The sequence below is a fragment of the Odontesthes bonariensis genome, chromosome 15 (genome assembly GCF_027942865.1).
Source record: "Odontesthes bonariensis isolate fOdoBon6 chromosome 15, fOdoBon6.hap1, whole genome shotgun sequence".
Taxonomy (NCBI): Eukaryota; Metazoa; Chordata; class Actinopteri; order Atheriniformes; family Atherinopsidae; genus Odontesthes; species Odontesthes bonariensis.
This window is the reverse complement of record NC_134520.1, coordinates 28,695,937-28,715,338: the sequence shown is the minus strand read 5'-3', so window position 1 is coordinate 28,715,338 and position 19,402 is coordinate 28,695,937. Positions and strand designations below refer to the sequence as shown.

Genomic DNA, 19,402 nt, shown 5'->3' with positions numbered 1-19,402 from the left:
TAGCCTCCTGTGATAATGCAAATATCTGTTGCAGGTTGAAGATGTATGTGCATTCTCCGTTGGATCACGTGAAAGTCTTCATGAAAGCAGAGGGGAGAAAGGCCAACTCTGTGAGGTGAGATTTACACCCACTCATGCCCAACTTCATTTCTTTTTGGTGTAATGTTACACTTTCTTGGCTATGGAGAGACGCTGTGACTATCGGTTCATATACCAGTCCTTTTTTTTTTTTTTTTTCATTAAACTGTCAATTATTTAGCCTACTATAGCACAGAAAACACTTCTATGTCCTGCATTTATTTCTCAGGCATCCTGTTCGTGTGACCATACTGACCGTTTGACTAATCTAAAAAATCCTGGGTGATTTATTCAGTTGGTATGAAATCGATATAATTTGTTTATGGATATTACATCACTGCCTTGTAAATTCTTGCAAACCTACGCAGATCTTGGGCTAGAAGGTTTTAACGATGAGGTTTTTCTCCTCCTCTTTTTTGATTTGTTTCCAGCACTCAGAATGCCAACGTTTTTATCTTTATCATCCACCCAGCTCTCTTTCGCTTTCTCTGACTAATTCCCTTTTTCACAGTTTTCCGTTTCGTGTGCTCCCTCTTCCCACCTTTTTTCCCCACTGTCATGGTGATGATAGCACCCAGTTGCCTCGCCTACTTTTAGCTTTTCTTTGGTCATGTTCCATTTTCACGTTGTCACAAAGTGATTAATGATCCTGGGTGCTCACAATCATTACCCCCTGGCCCGGATGAGACGTCACGAAACCTCCCATCCATTATCCTTGGAGCTCACACATACACTCCTGTTTTTTTTAACACAATGGGCTGGGCTGTGCTTCACTTTTGCTTTAAGCAGATAAATTATATTTTATGACAGCACGGTTAGGGGACTTGCTGAAAGATGAGTGTAGAAATGTGCCAACATTTAGCATGAGCTTTTAGATGTCAACTTTTACTTGTATCAACGCTTTAGTTGATGCTTTATTTCTGATGCCTCCTCTTTACAATATCACCTTTGTAATGACTTTGTACAGATGAATTCATATGACTCTATTGTTTCATTAAAACTATCATATAAATGTTATCTGATTGTTTCTGAAGAAAAGCGTTCAGCATACTTTTAAGAAATTTACAGTTCCCTTCCTTAAACTCGGTAATGAACAACCTTTGGCCTTATGCTTTAGTAACTTTTTGACTGTCACACCCAGACAAACAAGCAGATTTTCAAAATAACCAAACAAGGCATGCTCTGGCCCCTTTGTTATAGTACATCAAGCTGAGCTAGACAGAAGAGTTTATGGCTGCAGTGATGGGTGTATATGCATGACTGTAACAAAACACATCTAGCTCATACCCCAGAGGAGGAAGAATGCACTAAACATAAAAACTCTTATTTAGTGTAATAAATGGCAGCTTGAGGGGATATCTTTCTTTAAATAGCGTTGCACCTTCATGAATTGCATTTTTGGCTATTGATTTGGGAATCTTTGTCTAATCATTCCAAAAGACTCAGCCTAAAGACAGCTCTGAGAATAATGTTGTTGTTGTTTTGTTTTTTTCACTTCACCTCTATTTATCTCACAATGAACAAATTGAGTTGACATGTATTACTATTGGCCAAATTTGCATTTCGGTACTAGCATTATAGAACCACGTCTCTTTAAGGCATGCATGTCTTGTTACCACCCCACATGTAAATCATCATAGGCACTCTACCAAGTATGTCAATAATGCAGCAGTCAGCAGTTCCCATCATGCATTCACATGGAAATTTCCTCTACTGCTAAAATGTGCAAAACTGTTGTGCTTGTTAAATGCATCAACAGATGGAAGAGGAATTCAGACTGTCTACTGCTGAAGCAACATAAAGTGTTGCCTAACGTGAATAATGTTCAATAACTAGTCACACATTTTGCTCAAAGAAGAGTGTAAGCGCTCCATTTGTAGGACTGTCCCCAGACAACCAGAATGTCCTTTTAATGCCTCTTGATTTCACTAGGTTGTCTAAATTTTACTTTAAATTGGACCAGGTATTTAGAAAAACAAAAATCAGTGTGTTCCATTGTTTTAATTAAGTTTCTCCCTCTGAGAGCATATTTACATAAAGGTATCAGAAAATAGTGACCAATCATTGGTTACTATTAATTGTTCAGTGCCTTTCAAATATATATATATATATATATATATATATTTTCATTTGCCTTTACACGCATATGAACTTAATTCACATCCCATTCTTAATCCATAGGGGTTAATATGACGTCGGCCCACCTTCTGCAGCTATAACGGCTTCAACTCTTCTGGGCAAGCTTTCCACAAGGTTTAGAAGTGTTTATTGGAATTTTTGACCATTCTTCCAGAAACACATTTGTGAGGTCAGACACTGATGTTGGATGAGAAGGCCTGGCTCGCAGTCTCTGCTCTAATTCATCCCAAAGGTGTTCCATCGGGTTGAGGTCAGGACTCTGTGCAGGCCAGTCAAGTTCTTCCCCACCAACTTGCTCATCCATGTTTTTAAGGACCTTGCTTTCTGCACTGGTGCGCAGTCAAGTTGGAACAGGAAAGGGCCATCACCAAACTATTTCCACAAAGTTGGGAGCATGAAATTGAAAAGTTCCTTTCACTGGAGCTAAGGGGCCAAGCCCAGCTCCTGAAAAACAACCCCACACCATAATCCCCCCTCCACCAAACTTTACACTTGGCACTTGGCACAATGCAGTCAGACAAGTACCGTTCTCCTGGCAACCACCAAACCCAGACTCGTCCATCAGATTACCAGATGGAGAAGCGTGATTGGTTACTCCAGAGAACGAGTCTCTACTGCTCTAGGGTCCAGCGGCGGCGTGCTTTACACCACTGCATCCGACGCTTTCCATTGCACTTGGTGATGTATGGCTCGGATGTAGATGCTCGGCCATGGAAACCCATTCCATGAAGCTGTTCTTGAGCTAATCTGAAGGCCACATGAAGTTTGGAGGTCTGTAGCGATTGACTCTGCAGAAAGTCGGCGACCTCTGCGCACTATATGCGCCTCAGCATTTTACATGGGCTACAAACTTCATGGCTGAGTTGCTGTCATTCCCAATCTCTTCCACTTTGTTATAATACCACTGACAGCTGACTGTGGAATATTTAGTAGCGAGGAAATTTCACGTCTGGACTTGTTGCACAGGTGGCATGTACCACGCTGGTAGCTCCACTGAGTTTGTTGAAGCAGTCTGCATGCCTAGGTGCTTGAATTTATACACCTGTGGCCATGGAAGTGATTGGAACACCTGAATTTAATTATTTGGATGGATGAGTGAATACTTTTGGCAATATAGTGTATAGATAGATAGATAGATAGATTGATTGGTGTGTGCATTTTTCACTTTTTTTTCACACAGTGGAAAGGTGCAGGAGCACTGATATTTCCAGCCGATTATTGCTAAGGTGTTTTTGGTAATAATGAGTCACAGTCAACAGTCGTTACCCTTGGCCTGATAATGTTTCTGGAGAAAGATTTTATAAGCAATTACTTATGGCTTTTTGCCTGATGCTGTCATCGCTTTGGCACAGGAAGTTGAAAAAGAATGTTTTGTCTGTGTCTTTTCAAGTCTTTGGTAATGAGTAATTGACAGGTATAAGTCCCTCTCACACTACTCTATTTTGGCACGCAATAAACTTTTCCTTTCTACCTTAGTATCTCTTCGTAAACAGTTGGTTAAATTTGTAATTCAATCAAGTGAGTATGGGCTAGATTAGCATGATTTTCCAGGGAAATTGCTAACATTAACTTAGTACAGTTACATAACAGCACTGTGGCCACTAATTACAACTCTAATAAAAAGCAGGGCCCCCTTCAGGCTAAGGTTTCATCCCATTTTAGGGGTCCAAAACGAGGTCAAAACATTTCAACCCCAAACAGGCCTCTGTTATTATTAATGTTATGAAGTCATGGGTAGCAGTGGTAACAGCTTCTTAAAGGCCCTTTGCTGCAAAGGGTATGACTGAATGTTTTGTTGAATCTACTGGAATATCAGCCCTTTTCATTAAAGACGTTCTTGTGCTGAAGTAAACATAGCTGCGTGAGCAGCGTCCTCTTACTGGAAAGGAAACAGATGGTGCATCAAGGGAGCCATTCACACACTTCTGGATGTTTGTTTGTGTAACATTTTTCATGTTTATTTTTATTCCCCTCCTGCGATCTGAAGGATGCCCTCTCCTCTTTCCCTTACCTCGGCCTTTCCTCTCAGCTGGCCAAATCTGCGCCTCCTAATGTGTCGGGCGTAAAGATGCCGTTTTTATATTTCGAGCCACAAAAGGAAACACCTGTGCGTGCATTCTGTTTTTTCACCAGTGTTGTAGCACCATCAGACAGTGATGTTTCTGTCCTGTGTGAGCTAAACGTTTTTGTCACATATGTGTTCTCCTGCTCTCCTTCAGCTTGCCTTAAATAGCAAGCATGTTTCCATAAATCTGAAATATTCTCAGGCCTACTGCAGTGATGGGTTTTTACTATAATTTGAATAGCAAGGCATTAACAGCAGGAGATGATATTTCAAAAGATTGTTTAGTGTTATGGTCAATCCTGTTTATTCCGGATAACCTCAACTGTATCTTGAGGCCATTGGCCAGAGTATTTTGAACTGTTTTAGATGGTGTTCTCACATTATCTCAAATGTTGTCTACTTCATTCAAACTTAACACCTTTTGGTGAAAAAAAAAAAAAGAGGATCCGTTGTTTGCTTCTTTCTTTTTACTGTATTTTGCAAGTGGGGAAATGAATCTCTGCTCTGTTAAATGGCAGTTAAAGCATGACCTTGATTTGCCTCAATGTTTATACTGAAACTGTTTTCTTTCACCATATCTTGTATTGTTGCTTTTGAACTGAGCTTCAGTGATGTAATCTTTTCCAAAGTTAGCTTAAAGAAGAGCTACACCCTTAAGTTCTAAAGAAGCATGTCAAAAAAATAAATTGCAAGCGGAGATTAAAGAGGCAGTGGCTGCAGGGGGTGGGCCCATCTGGCTATGACAGTGTGAGACGTGGGCTCGACTAACATGTTCAACAATGCTAGAGTTTGTTGTCAGAAAAGCAATCCAGCAGAACCAATTTCAAAAGTCTCTGGTGGAAAGAAAACGGGGATTCTGGGGAGGCTTTGATGGTCCTTGTAAGACTTTTATGGCCATTTTAGCTTTGCCACAGAAGAATGAATGAGTCGGAGAGATAAGCTGAATTAAACATCAAAACACAAGCATATACATGTTGTACAAGCTAGAGATTGACCCATTAAAGGTGGGGTAGGGGATCTTTTTCTGGAACATTTTTTTTACATATTGCTTGAAATACTCTTCACACCCCCATTGCAACCAATTAATTAAAAGTTTTGACACAAATATGAAAAGTTTTAGTGGCCTCTAGAACGTACAATCTAGGAAAAACACTATCCAATCATTGTGAACGGACCGTTAACAATGATTGGATTCTGATGCCGTCTATCAAACTGCAATCTGCTCCTCCCTCCCCCTCCTTCCCCCTGTGCGCGTACCCTGCTCCGTGAACGAATTACGGGTCCAGAAGCTTGGCAGGAAGCTAAACTAGAGCCAGCTTGGCTAGCACCTAGCATTATTAAACGTATAGTTATCATATACTAAATACTAAATACGGCAACGATCGATGCTTGCTGTCAGAACAGCGCTCGTGCACCTTCGTGCCCGTTCATGTACTCTAGAGGCGTGCCTTCGGGGGGAAAGTGAAGAAAAGGGTTGGGACTTTTTACCTGTGTATTTTCAAAATGCAGCTTCGCTGGACTCAAAATCCAGGATCTCCTACCCTACCTTTAAGTCAATAGTATGGGATCAAAAATAGAAGTTGGCTCAATTGCTGCACCTGCTTTTAGCTCTTGCTGCTCTTGGAGCATTTCTCTGTAACATATAAAACAGAAGGCTTGATTGACATAAACTTTAAGTAATTGTCGTCTGTAAGAGTTTTCAAGGCTTCAGCACGGAAACTAGCAGACTTATGTTTTGTTTCGTCTGTGTTCTATGCACGCAACATACTTCTCACTACTTTCACATGTATTTTACACATCTTAACAAAGAAAGAGTGCGTGCATCAAACTGGCCATTTAGCACATTTATATGAAGCTAGAAAAACAAACTGGTAGTCCAACCGAAATCATACAAAACTGACTTTTTCAGAAATGGATTAACACTCCCATATAATGCCGTTGAGGTTCAAATCACTGCATGTAGCTAAATAGACTAAAATAGGTTTTGATGCTCTGCACATGCTCCAGAGTTCCATCTTTTTTGTATAAACAGTAAAGTAGAAGTAGAAGTGTATAAACGTACAGCCAAATTGTCAATGAAGCTGCTCTCATTTATGTATTTTTCTGTTTGTCAGATGGATAAATGCATCAGAAAATGAGATAGAAAAGCAGCCTTTCAAGACTGTGTAAACTCGTTGCTGAAAGTATTTCCAGCCTGTCGCTCTTTTACAACCATAGCGTCAACTGGCAAAATCCCTGTTTGAAGTAACTTAGCTCAGCTATACTTAATAGTAACCGTGCTGATTGTTGGCATCAAGTGGTAGCTTGGCTGTGTTTAGCTTGGTTTCTTCTTGTTTTACACTGTCATCTCTTTATTGCTAGGTCTAAGCAAGAACATCAGCCAGTGCCATGTTCTGTTCATTCACTTGCTCGAACTCTGTTTAGGCACCAGATCTGTTTGTGTGTGTGTGTGTGTGTGTGTGTGTGTGTGTGTGTGTGTGTGTGTGTGTGTGTGTGTGTGTGTGTGTGTGTGTGTGTGTGTGTGTGTGTGAGCTGTCCAACTTTGTTTCTAGAAGTTGCCAGTTTTAACAATCCCATTGACGCCACATCTGTTTTCTTGGACTGTTGTTTATGAACAGGTATGTTTTAGTTTAATTTGTATTTCCACAAACTAAAAAAAACATTTGTTTATTACAAGTTAGACATAAGAACTAATGGCATGGAAAGAGTATTTGCCTTGTATGGACATCACAAATGGATCCCAGTCCCTGTAGAGATCCGGCTTTTGATTGCTGACCAATTTTCTTTATTTAATTTTCACATACCATCATTGGTTCCAGCTCTTAATCTTTGGCCCGTCTTTGATGCATTTTTGTTTTCCTTTTTATCCCCAAAACATGTGTCAAATAGTGCGTTCAAATCTCTATCAGCTCTTTTTCCACTTTAGCAGGATGACATTTCACATGTGTTGTGAAAACCACAGGCTATCCTCTCCTTCGCATATTATGACTAACGCACACTGCTGTTTATTGTGGGATCACTTGAAATGGCCCTTTGGATAACTCCTCCAAGAGGGAAAGCTTCTTTAAAGCTCTTCTTACAGTGAAGACCTCTAAAGATCGTATTATAGCAGAGTGCTTTGATTGGCTTAGTGAAAGGGTGGCTACGTGGACGGTTCTCTGTTTCCTTGTGCTTTTAGGGAAAAAAGCAATGCCACAACATCAACAAATCAGACGACTCTTCATTCTGGGATGGGATGGACAGTGGGGTCGGTGCTAGTTATCTGAAAGATGTGTATGATTTTCTGTGTGTTGGTAATGCTTCTGAATCACTTCAGTGTAGAGACACCCCATGTGTCCCAACAATCCTGTCAACTCTTTTGTTGACATTTGTTGTTGTTTTGGACAAATGCCATGCCGGACCTGCATATCCCCAGCCGAAGACTCAAATATCTCTCGGTCCTTCAACGATTTTCAGCCGTCAAGAAATAAAAAATCTTTTCTTTCTACTTTGTTTTTGCTTTTCTAATACTAATACAATGATGTAATGTTATAAATGTCCAGCCATGTTGTAATAATGGCTTTTTCTTTTTCTATATTATTTTTATCTGGTATAGGTACCACGAGTTGGACTTTGAGAAGAACCTAAGGGATAACCTGAGCTACAAAACACTTATTGAATACCCAGTGCTTCATGTTGTACTTAAAGATCACTGGAAGGAATATCCACTTAAAGGACCAGGTAACTCAATCTTTTGTTATATTCAGCACGCACCCCTTGCTTTATGAGCAGAAAATCATTTCTGCTGAGCTACAGTAGGATAAACACTTCCTTTTCTGCTGCTTTCCAACCCATACTTAAGTAAGAAAGCAAAAGGTTGAATGTACGGTGTGACAGGAGTTAAATCTCTACACAACCTCAAAATGTCAGTTTCTCTCTCTTCTCGATTCCAACAGAATTGTATCAAGTCCTACTTCAAAAAGTTGAGATTTTCAGCCTCCCTTATTTTTCACTATGGCAACACGCTACCCCAACGGAAATGAGTGTGTTCTGCTCAGCATCACACACACCAACTTAACCTCAACAGCAAGTTGTTGCCAAAAAGAGGATCAAACATGGCTTACTGTTCAGCAGTGACCTCATGACTAGTGAAATGACAGAAGACGAGAAAACAGGATGTCAGTCTGTATTTTCTCTCGCCTGCTTGTCAGTTTCTTCCAACTTTGGGTGTTTAGACTCAAGAGGTGTCAGTCATGTGCAAACAGTCTCATATCACGAAATAGCACGCTGATCAATTTGTTCCTTCCCAGATGTACATGGTGTGGTCAAACTGTGTGTACTGCTGTATGATCACAGAAGACCACACAAACCCACTATCATTATGCCGTAAGAACAGTCTGGCTGAATGACGAATGAGGTCATTTTAGTCTGAGAGTGTGTGTTTTCAGTGATAAGGCGTTGGTGCCATGTTGTTTTCCTCTAATTTTAGCCATAGAAATGTCCTGATAATTGCACATGCCATGGTCTGGGAAGCTGGACAGGAAGTGATAACAAACAATTGGGCATTGTAGCAGCGTCATGTTTCTTGAGGATAAAATGATGTTGAGACTGGTGCAGCAGGCAGCCAGTAAATATTCTGCTTCACGCTATATTCAGTTAAGGCCGACTCTGATAATGTTTCCACCTTCCTCTTGTTTATGTCATTTTAATATCTGGCCTCCAAAGTACAGTCGGTGACCCAAAGCTTTCCAACCTTTTGTTTATGATCTGTAGATGATCAGGTCTACTTGAAGCTTTCATCCTTGCTTTGCTTTTCCAGGATAGGGATGTGTTAGCTGCTTGTTTTTGACCAAGTTAAGTTTATTTATTTTAGACAGACGTGCTGCTTGAGTGCAGCACTCAGCAGTTTCTAAGGTCGTACACTGTATCTTTAAGCTACATATTTGAGCGTGCCAAGATCGGTTTGATCTTGTCAAAATGTTGGGCTTTTTAAAAGCAATTGGAAATTGTCAGAAAAAAAGATGGAGACGGATAGAGTTTGTGGACATAATTGCATCTGCCATACAGTTTAGAAGTATGTCGGGCAATAACTGCCCAATATACTATTGTCATTTTACAATCATTTCTGCAGCCCTCTTTTTGCGTGCCCATGCAACTTTATTGCAGGTAACTAGCATGAAACCCAGCCATAGATTTGTCATACCTTAACTGTCCGTTGCATCTATTTTTTTTTTTCTTCCTTCCCAACCATCAGTATTATGTATGACCCTGACTTTTTTCTCAGTAATTACTTTGTGTGGTTTATGAAAATCGTATTGCTGTTTGGACATGAAAACATTTTTGTCATGATGTCAACAGACACGTTAATCAATGTTGCGGTAATATCATTTCAGCTGAACCTGTTTCAGCCTGCACAAGATCTATAACAAGGAATGTTGGGATGGACCAAGAGGAGGAAGTTGTGGCCCAAGTTTCACCATCAGTACAAGGGTCTTGCAGACGAGCAGGAACCAGCATTTATACAAGAGCTCAGGAGAGCAATGCTGACAGTGAACTACCGCAGAGGAAAAGGGCAAAGAGAGGAAAACAGCTGGAAGAGCAAGAGGAGGGAGAGATCATAGACACCAGTGACGAAGAGGATGAAGCAAATCTTGATGAAAATACCCAGCGCAATGAGAGCCGGGACATTTCCAAAAGTCCTGACATGAAGAATGTTGATGATGGTATTACTGAACACAGGCACAGCAGCATTGATGGAAACATTGCTGGTTCTACTGGTGACACATCAGCTTTCAGAGAGGGTGCTGAGGTTGGCGTCAGGGCAGGTTCATACTGATCACCGTAGAGATGGAAATGATTTGGCTCATGCTGCTGACAGCTGGCAAATGCAATGATAATACACAGATGTTTGAGTTGAAATGAGTGATGGAGCAGAAGTGTCTGACAGGAAGTACAAAATACTGTGTCAACACACAGCTGAACATTAAAAACTGTGCAAAAAGAACGAGCACTGGTCAACCAAATGTGTTATTAGATATATGTTGAATGATTTAAATGTAATAAATAAAAAATCTTTTTAAAATGTTTTGTGTCTTGATTTGTATGAGTTCTACATAACTTATAAAGGATGTTGACATTAATATCAAATGTTTGTGGGATTACATTTATCAGTTACCTTTGAAGAAGCCAATGACACCATAAGCTTTAACCTGTCACAATATTTATTGGCTGTTGCGGGCCTTATGGTCATATATATCAGTGTTTGTCAATAAAGGTCATGTTTAGAAAGTCTTCTTGCCACCTTTTGCGAAGTTTAAAAGTTTGTCCCTTAAGGCAAAATGCCACCGAAGTACCAAAAAAAAGCTAGTTTAAGCTTAAAATGAGATTGTAACTATTGCAACATCTGCTTATCAAGGTCATGTAATTTGATCAAAGCAGAACAAATAAAACTTGCCAATAAATAATTTTGAAGTAAGGTTATTTTTCATTAGTAAATAGCTTAATTATGAACAGAACAGAACTCTTAAAAAGTACACACATTTCTGTTTAACACATGTTAGGTAACATGTCCCTCTGTTAACATAGTTTAAAGTTACAACTAAAAGAAACCAGCCCAAAACTGAGCCTCCATCAGCTTTGAAGTTCATTCAATTTCCTCTGAGTCAGACTTCGGCAAGATCATTAGGTTCCTTTTTCCATCGGCTAATAAAAGTCGATGTTGACATCCTCGTTTTTCTGACACCTCTGGGGTGTCTCCCTGTGTGAATGTACTTGCGTATGTGGAGGCTGTTTGTAGCATTTTCCTAACTAATGTTAGCTTGTTATGACAACAGTGTGCCAGTAATAACTCTCAGTATAACCCACTGTTGAGGCCTCTGTTTATAGGCATGTTTTTAAAAACCCCTGCTAACCTCTTGGACGTAAACCCCAATGGAGGGGCCCTCTTTGATGTCTGGTCTGTGATGACGTGTTTTCCACACTTTGGCACCCAGGGTGATGACCTCACATCTGAATGTGCATCCTTAACTTTCTCCTTGTCCCAAATGAGTTCAGTAGTTTTAAGAAATACTGATACATTTCTGGCCATATGCTTAACTTGAGTATATATAATCTTTAGAAAGATGTCCACATTGATTAATATCACTCCTTTGTCTGTCTGTCAGACACAAGACCAGCGAAAGGTAACATAGCTCACTATAAAATTTGGAAAAGGTAATCTCAAAAAAATCCACTTGGCAGTTCGAGGATTTGGGTCACTCAAGCATCCGATTACACCCACAGATTATTTCTACTGATGAGTTTTAGCGTGGATTAACTCACCACTGTTTCCCCATAGTGTCCTGTTTCTGCAAAAGTGCTTTCTTCTGCCTAAACCTTCACTTCTGCCCAACTGATAAAAGATTTTTCTTTTCAAGGAAATTAATGAGTATATTCTCCAAAATCTTCAACTATTCCCCTTATGTGGGAAAATCAGAAAGCTTTGTCTGTCAGCTCTTTTAAAATTGTGCTGTAGTAACTCTGCTTGCACCACCTTTACTGTTTTTGTTGCAGTATGCCATTAATTAAAAGTTCTGCACCTCCAAACAGACAGGGTTCACACTCAGTAGTCAGTACAGTATCACAGATACTTTAATATGTTGGGATTCTTGAGAAAAACTGTTTCTTCTGTCTGGAAACTGCCGAAACATATCAACTAATGGATGAAAGCTTACAGTTGTAATCTCTGGTTCTTGAACATCTGTTTCTTCTTTTTTTTTCATGAGTTGAATTACCACACACTTTATTTAAGCAGCTCTCTTAACTTGCTGTCTCAATAAAGTTACTCAATGAGACCACACAAAAGCTGTGCTTTTGTTTCTCTTTGCTGTTAAAAGTAAAACTGAGCTGTTTTTAGTCTGTGGAAAGAGCAGGCATTGGAAATATTGCCTCCAATTTAACTAAATTGTCCTTTGAAAAATCTGAAGCTGGTTTACACTTAATTTGTCTTGATTTGGTGGGTAAGGCTCAATTGTACTGCGTGCAGATCTGGTTGTTATAAGAACAGCTTCAGGGACATGGCTTTGCTGTGGTTGGCTTATCCAGAGAATGGAGGGGCAGGTACTCGGGCAAAAAATTATGTTTCCAAAGCCTGCCGTCGCCCATTTTCACACGCACACAGAATGGTTGTCATTATCCACACAAAACCATAATCACGCAGAGCCACATGTTGCATGGAAAACATTTTCATTGCTCAGAATCACATACACATCTGTAACCAAGTCGACAATTCCCAGCATCATATTTTAGACATGAATTGACATTTAACTGTATGTATTTAGCTTACTCTGTGGTAACAAGGGAGCCAAATCTCAAAAGAGCACAGAAAGCGATTCATTTGTTCTTTTTTCTCATGTCTTAAGTTAGTCTTATAGTTTAAAGTAACAGCCTACTTGATGTCCTTTATTAATTTTTGTACTTTTTAGACTTTGGTGAACTCATTTGTAATAGTTTCTGCTGATATTTTTCATGTGAATGCTACATTCAGAAAAAATGAAATCAAGTGCAATGTATAAAGGAGATCTAGCCATGGCTAATTTGCAGACTTTGTCCCTCACTCTAATAAAACAATAAAAGTTTGAGCTTTATCTGCAAATACTGAGACAACTAAATATCAGGCCACCTTGGGTGAGCACCTTCCATCACATTTTTTTTTGTCTGTATACATATTAAATTATAGTCTGTGATAAAATTATCCAAAAGGCATATGTAAGTGCATGAAACCTATAGCTGTAGTTCCCACTCATGTGCTACCTCTCCATTGCAAAGAAATAGTCACTGCCAGAAATAAAAAATAAACACAATAACTAAGACATGGCATTAAAGAGGAAAGTGCATTTTCATATGATGACTAAGCCCCTGCAAGCCCTCATCATTTCACAATTGTGGAAAGCAGACCACAATTACCCATCCTGGGCCAGACAAAAAGTCTTGGAAAATCTATCACCCATGTCACTAAATGTTGCATTACAACACAACCTTAAGGGACACCACCACAAAGAGTTAAATTTACATTATATTCAAATAAAATGAAATAGTGCTATATAATATAAATACTTGTACTGCAGTTGAATGAATAAAAAATGTATATTATTTTTCATGAGACGTCCCACATTTACCAGAAGCCATAATTCTGAGCATATTTATGTGCATCTTGAACTCTGTCACAGTTTTTTAAATGCAATGTCCACAAGTGTTGTATGGAAAGATTTTTTCTGCTTAACTTTGAGAGATTATATAATTAATTTACTTCAGGTGAAGCAATAATCTGTAATGCAGTTTATGATATCCAGTCTCTGTGAATATTGAAAGGTAGAATACACAGGATATTTACAGAAATCACAAAGCACTGCAACAGAAAATTGTATGCAGGACTGTTGGTCTTCGAATGTTTTGTATTTTACACATCACGTTCTATATTTCAAAATGTCATTTTTAGATATGAAATAAGTGATACAGCATTTTCTTAAAAAGATTACAGCAACCAAACTTGGAGCAAGTGCCTAAATCTTTTGATTCTTTGTTTTCAGTTTTCTCAGAAAACTGACCCATAAATAAAGGATTTTTTTTCTTTCTTCAGCATCAATTTCATGACTTGGTTTCCAAAAGAATGCAGCTCCACAAATTGAAGGTATTGACCTCAAAAGAAACTCAATACCATCTCTGCACTCAACCTTTAATTTAACAGTTATATAATTTGTCAGTTTTATGTCAAGATATTTACTGCTATGAGTGGCAAACATAATTGTTCAAATAAACTGCTGAGATAGTTGGGATAAACCTATTCAACATTTTATGCAAAGTTACTGCTACTGATTATGGTCTGCCATGCCAGGAACAGCTAATGCCAACATTAGCTCAGCTGATGGTATGTGCCCCCTTGAAGATTATTCTGTTTGTTGGGCTGAGCCTCCAGACGCCCAAAGACTGAGCACTGCCTCTCCCATCAACACTCCGCTTGTTTGAGCAAATAATCACTACTGTGGCCTGAACAATCCCACAGCCTGTGATGGAACTGACTGATTTCCCCCGAAGCCAGCTCATCAGCTGTTCTTAGGTAATTGAGGATCTGATGGGTGTGTCAGGGGACGTGTCACTGTCATTGCTGTGTGTGTGATTGTGTTGATTGAAACTACAGGGTCCCACACCCTGTCAGGATTTAACACGTTATATGTGTAGATACACCTCATAAGATGTCTAGTTCATTTCAGTTTCATATTTGAGAGCAGTGAGCTTTTCAAATGCACAGGCGGCAGTTTGCACAGAATTATCCAGTGAATGGTGTTTCCTCTTTTCTCCAGCAGATGGTACTTGATGAAATAAGTGGCTTGCTCCCTCTGCATCTGTGCTTTGTGGCCATCCTCTAACCCTCCTTTCCCCCTTCCCCTGGGTTCCTTATAACAGTGAATATTGACCTGAGGTTATAGACAAGAGGACTATAAAACGGTTGACATCAGTGCTCAGCAGCTCCCAGCATGTTGTAATGGCCACTTTCAGTCCTGTTAGCTTCTGGTTGCACAGAATTACGTAGTTCTTGATTAAGCTTTAATGTTAATGTCTTTGTCATGTAAACACATTTTGGGTTCAAGCAATGAGGTAGCTGTTGAGTGATTTAATTGCAGGGGCGCCTGTGTGTGAGAGCGAAGTTTTTATGGGTTTACGCTCTGTTTGCTGGAACACATCAGTTTAATTCTTACAATAAACCTGATTTTTCAGCTCCTAGAAAAGGCTCAGGGATTGTAAGCTGCCTGTACATCACAAAGAAGTGCTACAGATGATGGAGAATATTGCTCACATAACATACAGATGCTATGCTACACAACCAAGTAAGCTGCACTCTGGTATCAAGATAAAAGACAGTCTGGTAGTGTGGCCGTTACCAAACTGAGGGACAGGATGGAAAATGTCTTCTGTCGGAAGCAACAAAGAGCAAAAACAAGGCTCCCTGAAAGTGTTTTGACTGTAAACCCTGACTGCAAGGGGGCAACCATGCATCTTTGTGATTAGGTAAACCTCAGAGGCCTTTCATGTGAGCAATCTGTAAAACCTCAGTGGGTACATCCTGTGCTGCATTCAGCTCAATCAAAGGCTGTGTGTCCTGCTCAACCTCTTATTAAACATAGCTGATTGAGACTTATTGCTAGCAGCCATGCAGGAAAGTTTCAGGGGTGTCGTGTTGTTTCAGATAGGCAATTTTTTAGAGTTGTGAGGAGATAAAATGCCTTTTGTGGAAACAAATAAGTACTTGGGAGTTTTTGTGCATATTTGGAAAACCTCCTAAGCGAAAGTGAACATGTTGCTCTGAAATATTTTCCAACATCTGCCGCCCATCAGGATGTCTGCTTTCTGAGCCACTGCTGCATTCCTGAGCCGCTCCCTCTACCTGGATCAAAAAAGAAACCCTTCCCTGTCGTTGCCCCTGAGCTGTGCTCTCAGTGCCCCGGTTCAAACTGTACTGGTGGTATTTGTACCAGGTGCAAACATCAAACCCTGCATGAAAGAAAAATAACACTGACTCTTTGTTGTTGTATTCTTTAATCATTAATTTTATATTGCACTGGTTTTGTGAACACAGGGGGTCATAAAATGACAGGCTTAAAGCACATAGCACCATTTTTTTTTAGCTCAGGTAAAAAATAAAAACACCAGACCATGCGTCAAGCATTATGATAGTAGCAAAATACATAGCAACCATGTTACCCTTGTTTCCTGTCCTTTCACTGTTTGGTTATCCTAATAGTATTCAATTCCTGCTAAAGTGACACTTGGGAGGGAGACATGAGCCCCCCTGCTCCTCAGGGATGTTCACAACCAAATGTTACAACAAAGCCCAATTAAACTAATTTACTTTGAAAGGCAACTGCTAATGAATTAGGTCAGTTTGGTTGGACTATTCCATGTACTATAAAAGCAGGAATTCATTTACTGACTACAGTTTATTGTATACAATTATAGTCCTTGTCCTTGTTGCATGGTGTCTAATCCAGCCCATTCAGAGCAGCACTTAAGATTCTTGGCATACCTCCACACTCATTGCTACTCATGGACTTAATCTTTTCCCCCTCCTCAGAATCAGTCAAGTGTATGGCTTAGCCAGATCAAATGAAAGCAAGCTAGCTCACCACAGAATGACATTCTAAAGCACAATAAGTCAGGAGAGGGAGACTCCAAGGTTGTGTTATATAAGAACACATTGACCCTGCTTAGTGTCTGTCTGAAATTCTGTTGGCTCTACAGAATGATATAATAAGAGGAGTTTCTCTTTCAGTAGTGGCTTTAAATATCTTCCCCCACCTCTGTCTGTGTGAGCAATATTTCGTTGCTTTGTCCTGCAGGGAAGTTTGAACAGACGAAGCACAGGCAGTGTCACATTTCATAAATAAATCAGTTTTATTGAAGCATATAAAATTAAATCATTTTACAATTTATTCCAGTATGACACATAATATCCAAATAAAGTAGCTACATTTTTGATAAATAATATTAATAATAATAAAGACATTCATTCATCCTTTGACATGTTTCGCTTTGTCTTTTTCATGAAGGGAGATCACTAGCTGCCACAAAACATGAACAATAATGCCCACGTCAGGAAGGAATGAAACCGCACACTTGTTAAACAAGTTGAGAGGTAACATTTCGTCGTCATGTTCTTAAGATAATAAGATGGTATGCTAATTGAAGTTGCACATGTGCATATCTACATATACACACACAAGTCTTCAGCCTGGGTCATGTCTGACATAAAGGATCAAAATATACACAGTGAATTGATAACAGCAACTAAAGAAAATGTACAAATATTAATTACATCTTGCTCCATGACGAAGCTACTTCAAATGCTCCATTAATACGAAGCAATTCGTATAAAGAATGCTGATGCAGTCACAGCATACAGTGCACTTCATTAAGTCCTCATGATGTAAGTCCACAATTCCTTGGGAATTTAGTTACAACAAGAAGCTGGTAGTTGGCTGGTGGTCTATTTACACCCCTGCATTCATCTAGACTGCCATTGGCTGCCAATGATGCCACCGATCTCTCTGTTTTGCTGGGGAGTTTGGATGCTCGTCACCAATCAGTCTCTGAACTTGTGGATGTCATTGGATAGGCGGTAGAAGGGGTAGGAGGCTTCGTTGGCATAGGGACAGTTGTAAGTGCACTTGCAGGACTCGATCATCATGATGTTCTTGTTAAAGGTCTCGCCGTCCTCGCAGCGGAACTTGACCCGGATGGTTCTGGTGTCGTGGGGGGTGCAGCAGCGGCCGTCAATGCAGGCTCCACAGTATCTGGGTCTGTACTTCTTCAGGCTGGAGCAGCCAGCATAGGTGAACTTAATTGGCTGGCTGGACCTTTTGGTTCTACTGCACTTCTTTCCTTTCTACAGAGAAATAAACACGAGAGATGGGGGTTAGTTGTGTACACAGATCCTGAAGTAATGTTTTTCAGTATTTTGCATATTTTCCATGACATCCAGTCATAGTTGACTCTGACTTACCTTCAGATTGAAGTAGGGTGACTGGGTGCACGGTCGCACTTCACAGATTCGTGTTTCTTTGACCAGCTTGCACTCGCTGTTGTTGTTGGTGACTCTGGTCGAGATGCCAGTTCCACAGCTCTTGGAGCACTGGGACCAGGGAGTGGTTTGGACAATGCACTTATGGCTGTCAAACATGTGGATTTCAGGCTGTGGTCTGAATGCTGTAATTAAAAGAAGTAACAAAAACATTAGCAACTTTACTATTATTTATATGTTATGATCTCAAATATATTTATCAAGACAGAGCATAGAACTTTCACACTGAAAGTTTTCTTACCAGCCTGGGACTTGAGTCCTCCCTTGACAATTGCGATGAGCTCGTTCCTGTTGGTGAGGTCTCTTTCCAGATCATCAGTCAGTATGTCTTTGCCAAAGATCTTTTCTAGGATGTCTGTGTCCTTGCCATCATCACACACCCACTCTTCACAGCACTGGCCTGGTACCTTGACCAGTCTGGGGTTGGCACAGCCCAGGTTGGGCAGGGAAAGCTCCTGGGGGCACAGTGGGACACATCCCACTGCCCCATCTATGCATGTGCACTGGTGTTTACAGTTGGGCTGGAAGCTCTCTCCATTCTGGTAGATCCTGCTGTTGTACTCACAGGGTCTGCCCTCTGACTTGGCTACAACGGAGAAAAAAACAGGAGAGGAATGTTATTCTTTCCTGCTCTGCTCAAAGATGTCTGCTGAAGGCATCGCATGGCTGCCAGATAAGATCAGTTAAACTGTGGAATTCTTCAGGCTGTCTGAAAAGTCTCCTTCCCTTCTCTGTGGGCTTTGAGGTTTAGACTAGTTCCCCCCTATTTGCATTCCAAAGCGTTGAAATCACATAGGCCCCCATAGTCCTGAATAAAATCCCCATATTAAGAAAAAAAGGAGACTTCAGACTAATTCAAAGGCATGCACATCTGGAGCTGAATGGTTTGTATTCATACCTCGACAAATGCCACGAGTTGTAGCAGCGGCAAAACTGGCTCCAAAGTTACACTCCAGCCCTTTGGTGTGGTCGCAAGGTTCGGTCAGGCTGCAGTCCTCGTTCAGCTGCTTGGCGCAAACTTTGCAGCAGCCGCAGCCGTCCAAGACGACGCTGACGCCGGGTGCGCACTTGGGCATCGCCAACGGACACTCACACACGGATGGGCAATCGGGGGAGGAGATGACCTGCACAGCCAGCAAGATAATCTTCGATTAGGCTCGTCTTAAACTTTTAAAAAGTCACACCACACTCAAAATCTCAAACAAAAAGAATTGAATTGAACTGACGTTTCAGAAAAATGGAGAAAATAAAACTCACCAGGTTGAGGCTTCCGAGGAAGATAACGACAAAAGTAAGCATCAGCATCTTGGACAAATTTCTTGTACGCGTTCAAGAGGAATCCTGTTCCCGAAAAGTGAAAAGTCTGTCTTCGGCGGAGTCCTTAGGTATTCCCTCTCTCAGTCGTTTGTCTCTCGCGTTGTTTGCTGGTAGTCTCTAATGTTAGAGGCTCCTTTAGAGTAGATGAGGCTCTCGGTAAAACGGTTGCTGTCTGCTAGAGTCTGGCCACCTCCGCACTTATATACGATTGC

At 40.4% G+C, this 19,402-nt stretch overlaps 2 protein-coding genes across 2 annotated transcripts in view; one reads left to right on the top strand and one right to left on the bottom strand.

Moving 5' to 3' along the window:
• Positions 1-10,347, top strand: part of znhit6 (zinc finger HIT-type containing 6) — a 40,419-nt gene extending 30,072 nt beyond the window's left edge. Inside the window, exons 8-10 of the mRNA XM_075484444.1 lie at positions 35-115; positions 7,878-8,002; positions 9,655-10,347. Coding sequence (XP_075340559.1) covers positions 35-115; positions 7,878-8,002; positions 9,655-10,097 — 649 coding nt within the window. The 3' untranslated portion in view covers positions 10,098-10,347. The remainder of the gene's footprint in view (positions 1-34; positions 116-7,877; positions 8,003-9,654) is intronic.
• Positions 10,348-16,663: 6,316 nt separating this feature from the next.
• On the bottom strand, positions 16,664-19,402 carry ccn1 (cellular communication network factor 1). Its single transcript, XM_075484443.1, has 5 exons — positions 19,131-19,402; positions 18,772-18,997; positions 18,115-18,459; positions 17,796-17,998; positions 16,664-17,678 (listed from the first exon to the last, which is right to left on the bottom strand). The coding sequence occupies exons 1-5, from the start codon at positions 19,176-19,178 to the stop codon at positions 17,376-17,378; spliced, it is 1,125 nt and encodes a 374-aa protein (XP_075340558.1). The 5' UTR covers positions 19,179-19,402; the 3' UTR covers positions 16,664-17,375.

Excerpts from the sequence above, each read along its gene's own strand:
- ccn1 (XM_075484443.1), bottom strand. The coding sequence starts at position 19,178 with ATGCTGATGCTTACTTTTGTCGTTATCTTCCTCGGAAGCCTCAACCTG. Across the intron at positions 18,998-19,130 it reads TCCTCGGAAGCCTCAACCTG|GTCATCTCCTCCCCCGATTG; the intron begins GTGAGTTTTATT and ends CTGGCTGTGCAG. Across the intron at positions 18,460-18,771 it reads AACTCGTGGCATTTGTCGAG|CCAAGTCAGAGGGCAGACCC; the intron begins GTATGAATACAA and ends TCTCCGTTGTAG.